This window comes from Sprattus sprattus (genome assembly GCF_963457725.1).
Source record: "Sprattus sprattus genome assembly, chromosome: 4".
Taxonomy (NCBI): Eukaryota; Metazoa; Chordata; class Actinopteri; order Clupeiformes; family Clupeidae; genus Sprattus; species Sprattus sprattus.
In genome coordinates, this window is record NC_137923.1 from 31541660 (window position 1) to 31558052 (window position 16393).

At 43.4% G+C, this 16393-nt stretch overlaps 1 protein-coding gene across 2 annotated transcripts in view; it reads right to left on the reverse strand.

Moving 5' to 3' along the window:
- nr3c2 (nuclear receptor subfamily 3, group C, member 2) overlaps window positions 1–16393 on the reverse strand; it is a 77660-nt gene that overhangs the window by 19857 nt on the left and 41410 nt on the right. For both annotated transcript variants that reach the window (XM_080837351.1, XM_080837350.1), the window contains 3 exons: window positions 9013–9129; window positions 7001–7318; window positions 5230–5374 (listed from right to left, as the gene is read on the reverse strand). In XM_080837351.1, coding sequence (XP_080693477.1) covers window positions 5230–5374; window positions 7001–7318; window positions 9013–9129 — 580 coding nt within the window. The remainder of the gene's footprint in view (window positions 1–5229; window positions 5375–7000; window positions 7319–9012; window positions 9130–16393) is intronic.

A 16393-nucleotide genomic window follows, 5' to 3' on the forward strand; every position in this document is an offset into this window, starting at 1 on the left:
ATCTATATTCACTTTTCCTGCTCATGCCTTCTAGCCAGCATGTTTCTGACTAGTTCCAAAGGTAATAGTAGCCCTGGCTATACACTGCCCACTAATATTCTCACTAATAATCTTCAATCTTAAGAGCTTTCATAAACTCTTTTATAGGCAAAGCACAGGACAGTCCTATGAATGAACTAAAACTGAATTCAAATCCATGCTTGCACATTAACATCTCTGCACTGTATGTAGTGTGTATTATATTTAGCATACTTCTGGTAAGCACACTGGGCCTCATTCTCGACCTTTTTCTGTAATTCTTCAGAAATGTTTCTTACACGACTTCGCAAAAACAACGTAAGAGAAACGCTTCCGCTGCATTCCCGCACGCTTGAAAATGTGTTCATAAGCAGCCGAAGTCTTCTCAGCTGGGTTCCTTCCGATTAGGTTCTTAGATTGATGCGCGTTCTCGTGAAAGTGGATTTGCATACATACACGCCCTGCCAGCTCCTTATTAGGAGACGCAATTTTAGAAACGTGTGCTGTCGCAATCTCCCGAATCCACCTCGTAACAGGTGTTCATTAATAAGGTGGAGATATTGTATAACGTTGAACGTCCGAAGTCCGTAAAACACATTTAAGTTGTCACTTTTTTTTTTTTTTAATCGAAAAATAGGCACCATAGGTGTGAAGACCCGTCCCAAGTACGAGTATAAATTGTAGTCCGTCCTGTCGTTCGAAATGGCCACCATAGGGGTGAAGACTGGTCACCAGTAGTAGTATAAATTGCAATAAATTCATGCCATAGTTCTTAGAGATTGAGCTTAGTGTTTATTTATTTATTCACTTACATTTGCAGTGTTCATGTCATTCACAATCAGTCTCTTAGCAGACGCGGCCTTTGTCCAAAGTGACGTACAAGGGAGAGAACAGTCAAGCTACGAGCCATATAGACCTAGTGTAACAATAAACACTACCTCGTATAATTATGACTATAAATGTGAAAAGTAATTGTTAATGATACAAATATTCTCGTATTTATTATTATCATAATTATTTTAATCCGAGGATGTCTGTAGAGCTGACGTGAACGCAATCACCAACGGGTTCTCAAAAATTCAACCGTTAACCCTTTTACTGTAATACGGAGTTTTTTCAAATGTCATTCCTCAACGCGATTCCTCAAATAACCACAAGATGGCCGGTGGAATCCCATTTGAGAAGATTCCGGTAGAGTTACGACTGCTATTTCGAGTTCTGAAAGTTGTCTGAAGTTCAGAAGAAAGCACAGAAGAAAAAAATAACGAGAATGCAAATGTTTTCATAAATGTTTCCGAAGTGGAGTTCCTTCTGAAATCCTTCGGAAAGTCTTCCCAACTGCTGTCGAGAATGAGGCCCACTGTTCTTTTGTCTGTGTCTTGATGAAATGCATGTGGGGAGTCCTTAAATAAGGGTGGGCCTAAAGCTTTGGGGCGTCTGTGGGGGCTTGTGGAGTATCCAGATCAGCAGTAAATCTTGTCACATGACCAAACAGCAACCCTTTGGAGTGGAGGTTCAGGAACATGCTTGGGATTTGGCGGGAATGTTCATTCGAATTTGTGGAAGGGTCTGTGTGTGTCCACACATGAGGTTGTGTACCCCGCAAACAGGGGACGTCCCCAGGACGTTAACAGGACATTCGAAACGTCCCCAATCGTCCCCAATTGGTCCCCTCCACAACGTTCGTTAGAGGACGTTACCAGAAAGTTTTTGTTTGTAGCAAGTCTACGTTTGCATGAGTCTTAAATCTGACTTTTAGGGAACGTTCAAATATGGTCTCTCAGCACACGTCCCCAGGACGTCCTTTAAAAACGTCCACATAACCTTTACCTGTGGTCCTCTGCGTGATGTTCGCATGAGCCTTAAATCGGACCTTTAGGGAACGTTCTGATTTGGTCTCTCAGCACTCGTCCCCAGGACGTCCTTCAAAAACGTCCCCGTAACCTTTACCTATGGTCCTCTGCGGGACGTTCGCATTCGGTCCTTCAAAAACGTCCCCTTGACGTCCTCTGATGGTCCTCTCTGAACGTTCCCCAAGAACATCCCAAGGACATTGTAGTGACGTCTGGGAAATATTTTCTAGACGTCCTGGGGACGTAATTCAAGGACATTAAAAAGATGCACCGTGAACGTAGCAGAGACGTTGGGGTAAAGACCGTTTGCTATACAGCTGTTAGACAGTTAGAAACATATTGTAGCGACCTGTATGTGTTGATGAGTTCATGTTCATGTTCATTGTGTTGTCTGTGTGTCTGTGTGCCTGTGTCCTTGCTCTCTGTCAGCCGCGGCAGCTCATGTGTGGGATACTATGCGCTGCGGGGCCTGGTAGAGTAGCTGGGGGGCGGCGACACCTGGATGAGATTTTTGTTTTGTTGTTATTGAGCCTCCTCGTACTGCGGTTTTGTGTCAATCAGTCGCAGTGATGTACGTGCCACAGTGATGTGCGGTGAGGTTTGCGGCTGGTGAGGCACTGAATCTTTCAGAGTTAGATTTACAAATATAAAAAACCCAATATCTTAAATCACCATTCAATTGGCAGCTTGCACATTGACGACTGACGTTTTTCATATCAGCATTCTTTACACAACAAAGGTAAGGTACATACAGTTGGCAGCTGCTAGCTTGTGATGAACTTGTGTTAATATGAAAGTGAAAGTCCTCTCTATGGCAAAGGTGGTGTAGACACACACACTCTGAAATCCACCTCTGCATTTAACCCATCCAGGGAAGTGACACACACACAGTGAAATGAGGTTACACACTAACCCGGAGCAGTGAGCTGCCTTTGACGGCGCCCGGGGAGCAGTGATCGGGGTTAGGTGCCTTGCTCAAGGGCACTTCAGCCGTGGATGTGGGCATGGGAGAGCAGTGGTCACTTCCCCCGCCCACATTTTTCCTACTGGTCGGGGATCGAACCGGCCGCCCTACGACTTCCGGCCTGAAACCCTAACCAGTAGGCCACGGCTGCCCCATTAATATGTGTGAATATGCACTCATGAATATGAACTTGTGAAAAATAACTCTTTCATACAAAGTTGCACAGGCCCCCTGAGGGTTTCTACCTTTTCAAATTATAATTGTAAGAGTTAAATCAAGGAGACTATAACATCAGAGTCATTCCTTGCCAAACGTACCAATTTAAGAAAATCTCCCCATCCGACCATATACGATTTGGCTGAAAAAATTCAAGGTTGTTCATACAGTTCTTAATAGGAATAGTCCCAAATATAAGCTCTTTACTCCCAATAGTTTTGTCACAAAAAGATGTTTTAGCAACTATGCCATGTGCCATTTTCGAATTGCTATACTGTAACTAGAAAAGTATTTAAACTAGCTCATTCAAACTTTCTAGGCTTAAATATCATTACTTGAAGAATATGAACTTCCAAGGCTGTGGCTTGGGACAATCATAGCATTCGGGGTGCTTGAATTTGCGCAAAAAATTTACTCTACGTTCTGTTGCAGCATCTTTGAAGGCCTGTGGAAAGCTCAATGTTAAAGCTAGACTTGATATTATACACAGACCTTCCTATGTATGCTCTGTATATTGTATTGGAATCATGCAGAAATTAAATTTATAGCACAGATCAGTAGCATTCATATTTATTTTATTTTATCATTATTAGTTTGGCTAGTTATAAGGCTCTGCCTCCCTGACCGCACGTCCGTGACGTGCCATGGATGTTAATTAAAAAAGGAATCATTACGGAAAACCCTCAATGCGTATTGACTGAGATCGCTACAATATGCTTTTCCTTAAACCTTTGAAAACAATGACTAAGTTTGTTGGCTGTCTTACACTGTGAGACGTGTTTAAGTGACAAAATGATAGCCCGACAGTGGTAATACAGTAGGTAGAGAAGTGGCTTAGTAATAGGAATGTTACCAGTTCAATTCCCGTTCCTCCTAATCAAGTTTGTAAGCGCCCTTGAGCAAGACACTGAATCCCTTATCACTACCCTGGGGGGCCCCGCAATCTATTATTATTATTTTATTTTTTCATTTAGCTCAGCAAAAACGGTCGTTACCCCCACCGTGCCTGCTACGTTCGCAGTGCGTCCTTTTAACGTCCTTGAATAACGTCCCCAGGACGTCTAAAACGCGTTTCCCAGACGTCACCGCAATGTCCTAGGGATGTTCTTGGGACGTCCTGCAGAACGTCCCCAGGACCTATAGAAAACGTTTCCCAATTGTCACCACAACGTCCTCGGGACTTTCTTGGAACGTCGTGCAAAACGTCCTAGGATTGTCAAGGGAACCATACACATATACGTTTTTGGAACGTTCGGAGAGACCATTAGAGGACGTCGAGGGGACGTAATTTTGCTTACAGGGTATGCGCCTGCCATGTACAGCAAATCTCATTGTGTTTGTATTTAGCACTTGCAAAGATCTATATCAGATCTATATCAAATTATTAAACATGCTAACGGCAGGCAGTATAGTCGAGTTTTCCTGTATAATACGAGGCTGTCGTTGACAACCCCACACACATTGTGCAACTAAATAACTTTAAACTATGTGACCTTACCAGAAGTTCCTCACATGTGTAAGTCCTTTTTGTCTGACAATTTTTTACAGCAGTTATTGAGGTCAGCCCATGATAATTAGCTTTTCTCCTCTGTTTACTTTCTGGCCAAGCATGCAGTACCTCATGTGTCCTGAGGGGGTCGCTGCGCTCTCTCAGCATAGCCATTAGCACTGCGAGGGGTGACTGAGTATGAGCTGCAGCCTGCCTGTGTCAACCTGTCTCTGCCGTTCTTCCTCTCGCAGGTTCAGAACTGCTCCCTCCTCTTCTGTCTAAATCTCAACCATGACCCTGTTCACTCATGTCTATTGAAATGAATCATGCGCCCCAGTCGCTCCACCCTTTGCATCCAGCAATGGAGCTGAGAGAAGATGCTTCAACATGTGTGGAGAAGACACGGAGGGCACACGACAAATACACGAGGAGCTCTTTCCCCATGTCCACACAAAAAAAGAGCAGGACATTCAAAGGAACTGAGACCTAAGTAGATGACTGCCTACTTACACATTACTCATGAGACTACTTCTGAAAACAAACCTTGTCTTTCCACATCTTCGCATCTAAATAAGCTCTCAGTATACACCATGAATCAACTACAACTCCATTATTTTCCCCAACATCATCTTTTCCAATCCAACCTGATAATGGAATAAAGCTGCGTCTGCAGATGACTGCCTACTTACTCATTGAAGACGAGGTCTGGGGCGAAGAAGAGCATCTGTGCATTGGTGTGTTTGTAGGACCTCCAGCTGAGTGCGAAGGAGGATAGACACATCCATGAGTACTGGATCAGAGTGATTTGGTCCTCGATGGGCAGCGTGCGGAACCCTGGAGAAGGAAACAGGCAGGAGGTTAATACACAAACACATAATCAACAACAAGATGGGAGGGGAGGTGAGTTCAGCCTCATCTGAGAGATCATGAGGACACCAGGAAGTAGGCCAATTACGTGTCCCGGTAATCAGTGATCAATGAAAGAAAAAAGTTCCGAAGTTCAAGAACAATAAGGAAAAAGTATGGGAGAATGGATACAAGTGTGTTTATTTCTGTGCAAATGTGGGATATTGGATGAAAGCCAAAGAGTGTACTTTGTGTGCATGCAAATATATCTTTTGGCACACACGAAAGGTCAAAAAGTTTGTGTGTGTGTGAGAGAGAGTGTATGTGTTTGTGTACGTAGTATCTACAGGCCAGTGTTTGTGAGGACATGATAACCTATTGCAGCATATTCACCAGAATCTGTCTAGCCCGAATCCCCCAAGGTTTCCATTCACTGTGATGTTGAGGGGGCTGATCCATAAATATCACTTAGCGGAATCTTGCCAAACGCTCATTCAAAGTTATAAATGCTTCCACATGCTATACGATAGGTCAAACAAGGACGCACACAGCACTTATCACAAGCACCTACCCTGGTTTCATTTGTGTTTCTCTATCCACTGCAGCTTAATGCACAGGGGCTCATTTCTGTTCATTGCACTGCGAGACATGTGCTAGTCGGCCCTTAAACTGCACTGGCTGAGCCAGCTTCATGAACTGAATGATGTGAGCCACTGTAATAAATTGAACCTTAACTTACCTTAAGATTATTTTGTCATTTAACTCTGTTTTGACTGCGGGCATTCCTCTGAATGGAACAACACACAATGCAACAGACATTTTGGGTATGACTTTAGTTGAGAACGTTTTTAATCCATGCCATATGCCTTGTAAGAGGTCCACAGCCCTGCAGATGTAAACTTACTGCAATGGGTTTCTGCTCTCAAAGTCAGGGAGGGCCACTCTGACCTCCTGTCTGCCCCTGACTATTTATATATATCCGGATGTGGCAAGCAGACACCTCCATATCAAATATTTGCAATACAGCAAACGGAGTGGCACATAGGAGCAACCTGAATGCAGAGTGGAATGTCTCAGATTGTAAGTTTAGGATCTTTAGAGGATAGTTGTAAGTGAAGTACATAAAATCCTTCAACACTACAGTCCCTTCACCATTGTTTCCTTTTTAAAAATATGAAACATCCCATATAGTTTTAATATTAATGGATACTGTTCTAACCCACCTGTGTAATGAACCAGCCTTAGTGAACGTCAATTCAAAGATAAAACACACTTCCCTGAAAGCATGTCAGACTCACTGAGTGATAAGTTCTGATAAGAGAAGTGAATTATATTGATTTAAGATATGGACTAGAGATAAAACAACCAGCAAAATCCCAGCCAAAACCAAACCCATGACTTCCTCTGCAACATCCCTATCTCTTTTGCAGAAGAAAAAAAAACTTTTTCCAAACTTCAAAAAGTGAATATGAAAAGAAATGTGTATACCGTGTTAGTCAGTACTACTTTTGTAACTTTGGTTTAAAGATAAGCTCTAAGGCAATTGTTATAACAGTTCAAGGAAAAGTGGTGGAAGTATCTTTAGGTGGAAAAGTAAATTCTGGCTGGTAATACCTGGCAATACTTTGGCCCACTTGACCATGCGAACCATCTGTTTGCCGGCAAGACGGTTGAGGCTGGTGAGCAGGTGGTCGGAGGTGTCGGGTTGTGAGTTGTCGTATCCGGCGTACACCTCCTCGGGCTCGATGAGCTCCAGCACGCTGCAGACGGAGGGGGACAGGTAGGAGGACACGGCCGGCCCGTGAGGAACCAGCTCGGTCACAGCACTCAGCTCCTTCTCAGAGGACAGGTAATGGCCACTGTCCTTTGAGTTCTGAAGCGGCGAATCCTCATTTACGCTCTTCAGTTTGCCCAGTTTCTTGGACTTTCGAGCTGAAAGGGAAATGGAGGGGAGAACATGCTCTGGTCAAGCTTTTCACAGGAAACGGCCACTGTCCAGGTTAATAAACCAGACTGAGATCTCAATTTACAGCCAGTACCATACCTTGTTTAATTTCACTATCGACTGTTGCTGTATTCATTTTGCTACAATTTCCTGCATACTCTACTCTACTTTACTCCTCCTCCTTATCCTATCTATCGTAAGCAAATAACAAATCCACATGTACAGAATCCAGAGACTCCTTTTTCTCAACAGACAACTCTAGACAGTAGATTCGGCCGGTGACTCCTCTGCTTGTCATGTCTTGAGTGAGTATAATCCAGATGAATACACATGGGGTTCACCACACACGGACAAATCTTTTCTTTGGAAAAGCGTACCCCTCTTACACTCTCACATGCACCTACACTCACATGCACGCTAGCAGTAAGGCAGCCAAGACCCAACTGATAAAACAGTCTGGGTATGCGACACATTTTCAAAATACAAAATCACTCCAGGCCTTCTATTAGCTTAGCTGTGTAGAGATATTTTGAGTTAAAGACATAAAACAAAGCTTGTCACAAGGCTTACTAAAAATGTTTCCCCCTTAACATTTAGGCTAAAGTTATATCTTTTTATTTCATAGTATTTTTCATGTACTGTAGGTCCAGTGGGAGAGCCGCTGACTGGGAGGGAGTTATATGGCTGGCTCACCCCATCTCGGAAATTGCCATGCTGCGACCAGTTAGTGGTGGAAAATCCTGACTAATAATCCCATTTTGGGCTGCATTTGTTTGGAAGTTGTCATTTCGGGGAAAACTCGGTGTAGATGAATCAGACTTCATAAGAAACTCCACCCAGTGTTGAGGAATTTAGTACTGGTAGAAGGTGCCATGGTTGCACTAAATTGGAATAGATGGAATAGGGTCTTTGACCTGCTGGGTACAACTGACTGATAAATAACATGAGCCGTGATAAATGTGTTGTTTGTACAGTGCCTCCTCTCCATAGTGTTGGTTCCACCTTTAGCATCAGTGGTTAATATTCACCTACTAGTCTTGGGCTGCTCGCTTTATTGCCCAAAGAGGGGCTTTTATCTGGCACGTGGCATAATCAGGAGATTATTAGACTTCCTCAGAAATCACAAAATACACAAACAACAAAGATAAAGGAACATAAAAGAGACCAGAGTGAGTGAGAAGTAAGTAAGAGTGAGAAGAATTATGGGGTCAACAACAGACCGCACATAGTATATTTTCACTCATAAATGTACTGACTCACGTCCCTCCAACATTTCAACCCCAATATTGACTGGAATGGCAGTAACCTTGGTAACTCCTCAATAAATCTGCGCCAGCATGTAGTGTAATCAGCTCAGGTGGTGCAAAGGCAGGTGGGCTTTATACAGTCAGTCAGACAGAGCGGAGACGGACCCAGAGCTGCTGGTTGTCTCACTCAGGGTTGGTCAAAAGTGCTGTGTCCAGCTGGCCTGAGGTCAGTCCAGTAGCCTACCGGAGAACTCATGAGGAGCAGGACAACAATAGCAGCGGTGTCTGTGTGGCAAGACCAAAGTGGCTCCCTCAATCAAAAATGCCCCTACTATCTGCGCTACCCTCATAATCTTCATGATTTGCATGTGGGTATGGAAATTGTACTTAATTTATACTGCATACGAGATTTACAGCGCAGTGCTTATATTTACCTCCAAGGTTCATTCCTGCCTGCAAACACTTCCGTACCCGACACGCTGGACAGTTTTTCCGTCTGATCTTGTCGATGATGCAGTCATTCCTCCCAGCACATAGGTAGTTGTGCTGACCTGTGGAAAGAGCTTTGAACTCAGTTCAATTCAGTCTCATTTAACATAGTAAAACTTGCAAGCACAGAACACATCACTGTTTTAAAAGATACACATTTTCATTTCAACATAAATTTGTAGTGCATAGAACTTTCAATAGTGTTAGATAATTGCATGTGTCGTGAATTTGTGCAAGCAAAAAATATGTGCATCACCACTGAAGAATATATTAGGTTGGATTCACTTAAAGTGTTAGTTCACCCCCAACATCGAGCCTAACCTGACCCACCTGCCAGTCTGAAAAATGCTAAATAAATGGGCAAGGGGCCTAGAGGAGGGGTGGAGTGGGGCTTAAGGGGTAAACTCCTGTGAAGGATGAGTCTTGATCAGCAAATTTATATAAGACTCACTCTAGCTGGGGGAGGTGGGTCGCCCATTTCATGATATAGATTTGAAGCAAATCTACGTACATATGTCAGCATCTTTTTAAACAGTGGATGGCGTGTGAAAAAATGGGAATTTTGTCAATACTAACACCAGCATTGATGTGTTTCATCACAGTTAAGTCCTATCATTTAGTTTACCCCTCAAAAAAAGCATTTTAGAGTGCTCCTAGGGGAGAACGGGCACAGTTGAAACACTTTTTTTTTTTTTTTTTAACTTTTTGCCCCAGCCTAGAATCGGAATAGGTGGCACCTTTTATTTTAGCATTTATAGGACATACATCTTTTGTCTCTGTATTTACCGCACAAATTTAGGCACATTTGCCCTACTTTTGTCAAACCTTAATCTAAATGCAGTGAGTGCCTTGGGGACAGCTGTAACCGAGTATAATTGTTACATGCCAGTTTTAAAAGAGTAAAGTAAAAATTTGAACAAAGCATTCTGATGCCATCACACATAATACCTTAGACACAAACTGTGAAATTAATTAATAATTTAAGTTGCAACTGTCCCCGTGTTACAACTGTCCCCTGGTCTCCCCTACATTTTAAGTGTAATGGAATGGAATAAGGGAATATGGCACATTTCAAAGCAAAACGTGAAGACACCATGTCCTAAATTGTATTGGTATCTGAGAACACCTAACATTAGAGTTTTTCTCGACTGACAAGGCACATTTCTTGAAACGATGCTCCATTTAACAAAACTCTAAGCATAACTGCACACTCATCTTCACAAACTTGTTCAAACCATGTAATCTTACACCTAAACCAAACTTTGCCTTCTAACATCACTCAAAAGTCATCAAAAACACATACACTACAAAATAGCCATTACATACTGGTGAGATTAAAAACACAGTTAAACCTCTTACTGCACCATCAAAACCCGTTACTGCATTGAGTAGTGGGACTGGTGGTTTCTCCCGAGAACAAACTCTTTACAACACAATGGAAAGACACAGCACACACACAATTTGTACTGTAACAAACACATAACATAACACTAATATCTAACCTTGATTATTTCAGTGTTCTAGCAATGGCTGATGGGAATCCATTTACTGTAACAAGGAAGTTCTGGCAGCAAGGTTCTTCATGCGATAATTTACATTCCCTATGGTGAGCATACATCATTGCTTTACACTTATTTTATGTGATTGAGAAACAAGACTAGTTTGTGTAATTGAAATTTGACAATTTTTTTCCCCATTTTCCAGTGTAGTATGATTTTTATTTTTAGGACGGAGTGGAAAGGCTTTCTGCAGAATTGCCTTGGCTGGTTAGCTCCTGCTGTGTGTGTGTGTGTGTGTGTGTGTGTTTGTGTGTGTGTGTGTGTGTGTGTGTGTGTGTGTGTGTGTGTGTGTGTGTGTGTGTGTGTGTGTGTGTGTGTGTGTGTGTGTGTGTGTGTGTGTGTACAGTATGTGTGTGTATGTGTTTGAGTGCATGAATGAGTGTGTGCTTGCATTTGTGAGTGCAAGTGTTTACATTTGTGTGCGTGTGCCGACATAAGTGTGTATGCTGTTTGTGTGTGTGTGCGTGTGTGTGTGCGTTTGTGCGTGTGCGTGTGTGTGTGTGTGTGTGTGTGTGCATGTATGTGTGCAGGTCTTGGCTAAGACTGTGATGACAGTGAGGGTAACAGCCTGAGAATGCTGGGCGTTCTCGTCCCCCTGCGTAGCCCACAGCTAGCCCAATCAGCTCACATATCAGCCTCTCATTCCGCTCCACTGCCTCTCTCTCTCTCTCTCTCTCTCTCTCTCTCTCTCTCTCTCTCTCTCTCTACCTCTTTCTCTCTCCTTCTCTCTCTCTTCCTCTCTCCACCCACACACTCTCCAGCCCAGGCCTTTGAGCCACAGGGACTCATCCAAGCACTCTTCCTCTCACTTCCCTTCTCTGTCTATCAGTCCACATACATTTCTGTATCTAAACATCTCTATAGAAATACGTATTGAATCAAATATCACATTTGATTCAGCCTCAGAAGCATCATCATCTGGTACAGCTTAAGAGGAACATTTGTCAGAAACATTCTTGCTTTAAAAACAGTAAATATTCTGCTTTAAAAATGTTCTGTGCCATTCAAATCTGGCAATTATTACTATTTAAGACATTTTATGTGCAGGATTGGAATTACTTTTACCTCTTCTTTACATTCCTCTGTACACAGCAGTTACTCTCAGGATTTCAAGCTGTATTTCTGCCATTGCTGGCATATCTCCCCACCTTTCTCTCTTCCTTTATGAAGTGCAAAATCTACCGCAGTCTACAACTACTAAAGCTCCAAGATCCACACGCATACTGCAAAGGGCACACGAGGAGCTCGCATTAGCCACAGAGCTCTAGGTCTGTGCCTAGACAGACACACACACACACACACACACATGAAAGCACAAACACGTACACACAGGTGTAGTTCCTAGAGGAGAAAAGAGCAGAATGCTTAGCAGGTCTGTCTGCCTGCTGCTGCCCAAGCCAAGGAACTACAGGAAGAGCAAGAGCAGCTGTAGCTCTGATACTATTTCTGGCTAAATCACATGGCTCTTACATAAGCCCATTTTTCCTGCTCTAAAAAACAGTAAACTGCAACACAGGAAATACAATGCACAAGCGTGCTCACACACACACACACACACACACACACACACACAAACATAGAGAACATAACTCTGGTCTCTCCCCTTCTTCCTTTCTTTCTTTCTTTTGTTTATTTCTTTCGCTCTCCTTTCATACCTGAATTTTGGTGTTAGTCAGAAACTACTACAGCTGTGCTCTGTCCTGCTTCTTCCCAGCAGTCCCATTAATCATTGCCAGAGAGAGATAGAAACCCTTCCCTCCAGCATGAGAGGACATGTATGTGCCTCAGAAGCCTATGCATCTAGTCATAGAAAGTTTTGTTAGGTTTACGACTGTCAGTGATTTGGCAGCAAAATATACTTCTTCAACCCGTGTGTGTGTGGAGTGTGTCGCCTGTGGACTCTCTTTGTGTGCATGGTCTGGAATGCATGACTGAATGTGTGCATTCTGACATGTGCAGTTTCAGGGCCAGGACTCTGGAAGGAGGGAAACGCTTACTGCTCTTAACACCTGTACACAACCCCTGCACTCTTCGACCCCTGGACAACCCGTACCATAGGAAATGTCTCCACGGGGACCTAACATCCACTCAATAACAGAAACATGTTTACTTTCAGAGCTTCCCTTTCAAAGGCTCAATCTGAGATAAAGATGTAACCCCTTTAAAGATGCAGGGCGTGACACTGGCTGTTTTTACAACTGACCCTCTGCTGTAACACAATATGATCACGCAAATATCCCGGCATAACTTAGTCAGCAAAAAAGAGTATGCTTGTGAATGGATAACTGGAAAGAAGGCTTTTCTATATTTTGAATTGTACATTTAATCTACATTAACTGTGTACTCATCTGAATAGCATTTTCTTGAGATAGGGTTTGAACAGAACAATCACATACGTATGTCAATAGGGAGACAGGGGGTTCCTGGGTAAGATTCTACTGCCCCTACTTTTAGCTCACTACGTCATTCCAACTCTTGACCTCAAAAGAGATCCTCTACAGGGCTAAGTAGACATTCAGGGAAAGGACAACCAAGGTATCTCTCAGAACGGTCTCTTGTGTAAACCCCTTCAGGCACTTCATTCATATCCTACAATAACACCTATTGAGGGTCCATTAAAAAGACCAAACCAAATATCTTTTAAAACGATCGGCAACAGCCAATGAAGAAACATTAGCTAGTCAACTTGCCGTGCATCCAGTTTCAAGGAAAAACGCTCTTAGGTTTCTGACCTAGATTTACACTTTGGGAGGCAAAAGTGCATGGGTCTCCATGGGGTGCTAGCATTAGCATACAGCAACAAAACAACAACAGCAGAACGGTAATGACAATGACAGTGAGCGAGAGAGGAAACACGCTGTGGGGTGTGTGAGTCAGCACAGGACTATGTCTTCAAACCACACACGTCACATTCATTCAGCACATAGTTCCCTGTGCGCTGCATAATAACTGCTGTTTTCGAGGCGGCCATGGCGAGCTCTTCAATTACCAATTTCAAAAGAGGACAGGGAGGCATAGCAAATTAGTCAACGGACTCCATTTTTAGTGTTTGTGCATGCATTTGAATCTAATGCATGTGTGACCGCATTCCGACCGGTATGTAAATGCGATGACCAATCCTCCAATCCTCCAATCGGTTCCATAAAAGTCAAACAAACAATTAAAGAACCTAAAAGAACCTAGCCTAAAAACAAGTACTGATGGTTTATTCATAGTTCTTCTGAAACCACTTATCCAGCACACCCACCCACACATTCATTCATATCATAATCCAAAGATTACACTATATTTCTAACTGCCTTTTCCCTCACTGGCTATGATGCTAAATCATCTGTCTCTTATTATCTGACTTAATAAGCTCTTAGGGCTATTACTATGAAAACTGCCCTTCATATGGACAAAAAGGCCTTGGTGGCGGTCAAAAAGAACCTGTCCCCAGTCCTTTCCTAAAAACTGCTTTGAGAAGCAAAGGTGCAAGGTCAATTAAATTCGATAAAATAGAATCACACTTTTTGACTCAAAATCCGACACAGGACCACCCATTGCATTTAGGCCCAATCCCATTTCTAATCTCTACCCCTACCCTTACCCCTACCCCTTTGCCTTCGCTTTTTCAAACGGAGGGGTAGCCGAAGGGGTTGAAACGCTAGCCCTTCGAATTGGGATAGCCCTTCAACAATTACGTACGTCATCAGTACGAAGCGTCGGCTGTTACGTAACCGGAGAGCGACAGCTGTCACTCACCAGACATAAACAAACATGGCGCCTGCAGCTGTTATTTACACAATGCAACATTTCATCAAACAAGTTTTAAAATCATGAATTACAAAGAAAATACTTTCATTTGTGTGATGCTTTCCCTGCTGTTTCCGACATTTTTAAATTGACTCCCGCAATGTTTCTTCTTTAATGATCACGGGTTCGCATGTGTGGGAAATCAGTCTACCCCTCCGTTTGAAGTGTGCCCTCGGAAAATCTCCGTTTGGAGGGGTAGAAAGCGCTTCCCCTTCCCCTACCCCTCTGTCTTAACGTGAATTGGGACAACCCTACCCCTCCACATGAACGCGCAAAACGGAGGGGAAGGGGAAAGACGAAGGGGTAGGGGGAGAAATGGGATTCAGCCTTAGTGTTATGGAGTCTGCGTAAAGCTTGTTTCTATTGTCTCTCACTGTCCTGTGTGATTGAAATTGAAATAAAAAAGATTTTAAAATAAATACTGAAAACCCTCAACAACATTTGCCTACACATCTTCTCAATAGGAGTTAAAAAAACGTGTTTCTAGTTTCAGTGGTGGACCAAGGAAGAAGAAGAAAAAGTCAGCAGCTGAGCGGAGCTGCCCCTGGCCGAACCCCTGCTCCCCTCTCCTCCCCTCCGCTCCCCTCCCCGGTGCATTTGCGTGAACACAAAAGGTATATCCTCTGAGCACTCAAGCCCTTTTTGCATTCATGTCAAAGAACAAAGGTGTGAGGCAGGATAGGGAAAGAGATGGGAGATATCTAAAGCAGAAGCCTCTGCCCGGGCGAACCAACACAGCGGTGGGTCATCTGGGGCTACTCTCAGCCCAGAGCACGTATGACCATACCTGGCTGTTGCATAAGAGTCAGCAGCCCCTCTGGGACACTGCTTGTCTAGACAGGCCAAAACCTGGTGAAAGGTATAACTGAGGTTATTGTCTTCCCATTCATTTTAATGAGGCCTGATTAAGGCCTGACAGCTGGAATAAGTGTCATTTTGTCTTAGCAGGGGACAGTCGTTCGTGACTAATTGGATGCTAAGCAATATCCTAGGGTCAGATGTGTTGCCTGTCTATGGTGGGGTCTTTTTGAAGAGAATACTGTAAATGAATATCTAATTGTGTGGCTGGTGGCTCTGCTTTATACTTAGGATCACAGTACCCCATGTGTCTCTACCAGCTTGAGGTGGGTGGTTCTATTATCAGATGCAGTTTCTGATTGGCACAGAGGCTATCCAATCACGTTTCTAGTTGTGAAGGATAGCGTCCTCAGATGACTTTTGCTAGCGGCATGCTGGAGCAGGACTGATTCCCATCTGTATTACAGTTACCATGCCCTGGCCACATTACTGCAAACACAGCCCACTGCTAGAACAAGTCTGAGCCATCTCTGTGCTGGCCTCCAAGTTCAATAGAAGCCTATAAACAATGAGTATTAAAATCACCAGGGCGCACACACACACACACACACACACACACACACACACACACACACACACACACACACACACACACACAGACAGAGCATATGAGTGACGCCCAGTATTAGCGGTAACAACATGGCAGAGTATTGTTGACGTGTGAATAATAAAGTGAGGCTGTGCTGCCCATATGGAACTCATCCACACTAGAGAAGCTGCCCTAAAGAAGTCTGAAGCAACCCTCCACAGTCACAGCAGTGTGTGTGTGTGTGTGTGTGTGTGTGTGTGTGTGTGTGTGTGTGTGTGTGTGCGTGGCAAATGCCATATTTAGCAGGGATGTATAGGTATGATATTTTTGTGAATAAAGTGCCAAGCTTTCACATGTTTTATACATTACTGTCCTACCGTAGGCTGCTGTATTACACACACACAAAGGCAGTAGATTAATTAGTACCAAAGCTGCATACCACTGACCACCCTGATTCAAACGTGTTCTAAGCCTGACTTAAACCAACTATTTTACAGCACTGACCAGCCTGACTTTAACCAGTTATTTTACAGCACTGACCAGCCTGACTAACCAGTCATTTTACAGCACTAATCAGCCTGACTA